This window comes from Amblyomma maculatum, chromosome 4, assembly GCF_055883805.1.
Source record: "Amblyomma maculatum isolate TAMU_Amacu chromosome 4, ASM5588380v1, whole genome shotgun sequence".
Classification (NCBI taxonomy): domain Eukaryota; kingdom Metazoa; phylum Arthropoda; class Arachnida; order Ixodida; family Ixodidae; genus Amblyomma; species Amblyomma maculatum.
Genome location: NC_139347.1, coordinates 187,833,021 through 187,835,548, shown reverse-complemented (window position 1 = coordinate 187,835,548; position 2,528 = coordinate 187,833,021). Strand labels below are relative to the sequence as shown.

Below are 2,528 nucleotides of genomic sequence, written 5' to 3'. Positions count from 1 at the left end.
AGATGGTCGAAAGCAGACTCGTCCAGAAGGGCGAGAAAGGCGACGTCGCCCATGTACTGTGCCTCTTCCAGGGTGGACACCACGTCCGCGATGGAGTCCGCTGTGCACCTGTGTCTCCGGAACCCGGACTGGCTTTCAGGGAGAAAGTTTTTCACCCGTGCAATCCAAGAGAGGCGCTCCAGGACACGGACTCCATGGCCTTGCAGGCTGCGGATGTCAGGGACACGGGGCGGTAGGACGAGAGCTGCTGGGGGGGCTTCTTCCCTTTGAGGATGGGGACCACGATGGCCATAGTCCAGCTCTCGGGAAGGATGCCGCTTTCCTAGATCCCGTTGAACACCTGCAGGAGGCGGGCCTTTTCTGGGGTGTCTAGGTTGCGCAGCATTTGGAGATTGCTCCCATCTACACCTGGAGCCGTCTTTTTCTTGGACCGGTTGAGGGCCCGAAGAAGCTCGTGGGTGGTGATGGGATCCGAGCACTGAGCAGCGACCATGGAGGTTGCTGCGGAAGGAAGTGAGGTGCGAGTCTGAGGCTCACGTAGCGGAGGGCTTGGTAGAGGGCCGAGGGCGGGGCGGGCGGCCTCGGACAGGTGGTCTGCCAGCTCCTCGGCTAACACCTGGTAGGGCACCCCTCTGGCGATGGCGGCGCCCAGGTCAGGATGGCGGTTGACGGTCACTTGCAGGAGAGATCGGAAGAGACGCCATGCTGTCGCTGACTGTCGAGCGGTTTGAAGCATGTGGCAGACGCTGGCCCAGCCTTCTCGACCTCGTCGGTTGGCTTGTCGGCGGCAGCAGGCGTCGACCTTCCTCCATTTGGACCAGTCCTTGGGGAGCTCCGTCCGCTTGGATGTGCGTTCCGCCCTACGCCTAGCTGCTCGAAGACCCAGTAGCCGGAGGTCAGGCACAGGGGTCAGTCTGGGGACATGGCCAGTCACGGTGGCACACTGGGCACATTCTCCCAAGAGGGTCAGGAAGTCGCCTGCGTGCGGGATACCCTTGGTCAGCTCCCTGAACTGAGACCACCTCGTTACCCGATACACCCTGTCTCGTTGTCGACGCTGGTTGGTAGGTGTCAGGTAGATGGGGAAGTGGTCAGAGCCCAGAGAGTCTGCCGCTCGCTCCCAGGTGTAGAAGCAGGCCTCCGTCAGCAGGGCCAGGTCGAGGATGGACGAGCAGCGAGGCCCGATGAAAGTTGGGGCCGTGGGCCTCAGGAACCGCATGCCAGCGACTGAAATGGAATCCAGCAGCTTCTTGCCCCTGGCTGAGGATGTCTGGCTGCCCAAGGCCCTGTGGGGAGAGTTGAAATCGCCACAGATTACGGCATCGTTACCTAGGTGGCAATGCAGGGCCGTGAAGCAGGAAGGATCCCGTGGGACGCCCTGGGGGACGTAGACCGAGGCCACCGAGGTGTCTGTGTTGCCCAGACGGACACGGATGGCACAAATCTCAAGGTGACCCAGGTCCTTGGCAGCGACATCTAGCACCGTGTGCGGGATGGTGTTACGCACATAGATGGCGGTGCGGGGTCGGTCCTGAGGATGGGACGGGTCCAGGCAGGGGGCATCTGCACATGAATCGAGGGCACAGCAGGACAGGCCAGAGTAGCCAGTGTAGCCCGGAAGGCGAGCAGATTCTACAGGTATCCTGGTCTCCTGAAGCGCCAGGACGTCAACGTTCATGGTTCCCTGCAAAATGATGTCTCGTAGGTCAGCGTGGCGAGCGCATAGGGAATTCACATTCTACTGGAGGACGCGTGGCCACTCTGCGGTTCCTCTACGGCTCGCCATGATTAAGGATTGAAGGGCTCTCTGCAAGGAGAGCTGCCTCGTAGAGATTACGTGCCCTGAAGTTGGGGGGAAGCTGGGAGAGGAGGGTTTGGACCGCCAGTCGGATGGCAGCGGTCACGCCTGGTTGCACCTCACCCACTGTGGCAGGCGGGTTGGCAGGGCCTTGGGCTCCAGGGCGAGGTCTGGTCTTGAGGACCCCTGCGTAGTTACCTTTCCCCCGTGGGGAGCTGTGGCTCCAGTGGGGCGTTGGCTCGGCTGCTGCGAGCGCAGCTCGGCGAGGATGGTCCGCCTTGCCTCTGGGTTGGGGTTCCTGCGCTGTGCGGTGGTCAACTTACTTTGTTGTTCCCAGCGTGGACAGGACGGGTCCGAGGCCTTGTGACGTCCACTGCAGTGGATGCACCTCGGAGCGGGGGCCGTGCACTCCTTCCTGAGGTGGGGCCCACTGCAGGTGGTGCAGCGTGGTGGTCGGGTGCAAGCAGACCTGGTGTGGTTGTACCCTCCACACAGGGGACGCTGCAAGGGGCGGGCCATGAGGGGGCGGACACGGAACCGCATCCCGGAGATGAGGACGTGGCCTGGAGGTGGAAGGAAGGGGAATTTGTCTTGCGGAGGCTAGACGACCGGGTAGGAGAATGAAAAACGTTTGCGAGGGAACGGAAGGAGAGAAACACGAGAGAATCGGGTGATTGGGGTGGCTGTAACTGCGTTATTAGCTACTCTTTTCAAAAACTTTTTGCGGCCT

General features: G+C 61.7%; 1 protein-coding gene across 1 annotated transcript; it reads right to left on the bottom strand.

Moving 5' to 3' along the window:
• Positions 1-322: 322 nt before the first annotated feature.
• Positions 323-1,678, bottom strand: LOC146193852 (uncharacterized). The gene has a single exon (XM_084600631.1). It carries the CDS (start codon positions 1,676-1,678, stop codon positions 323-325), a length of 1,356 nt encoding a protein of 451 aa, XP_084456757.1.
• Between the last annotated feature and the right edge of the window lie 850 nt (positions 1,679-2,528).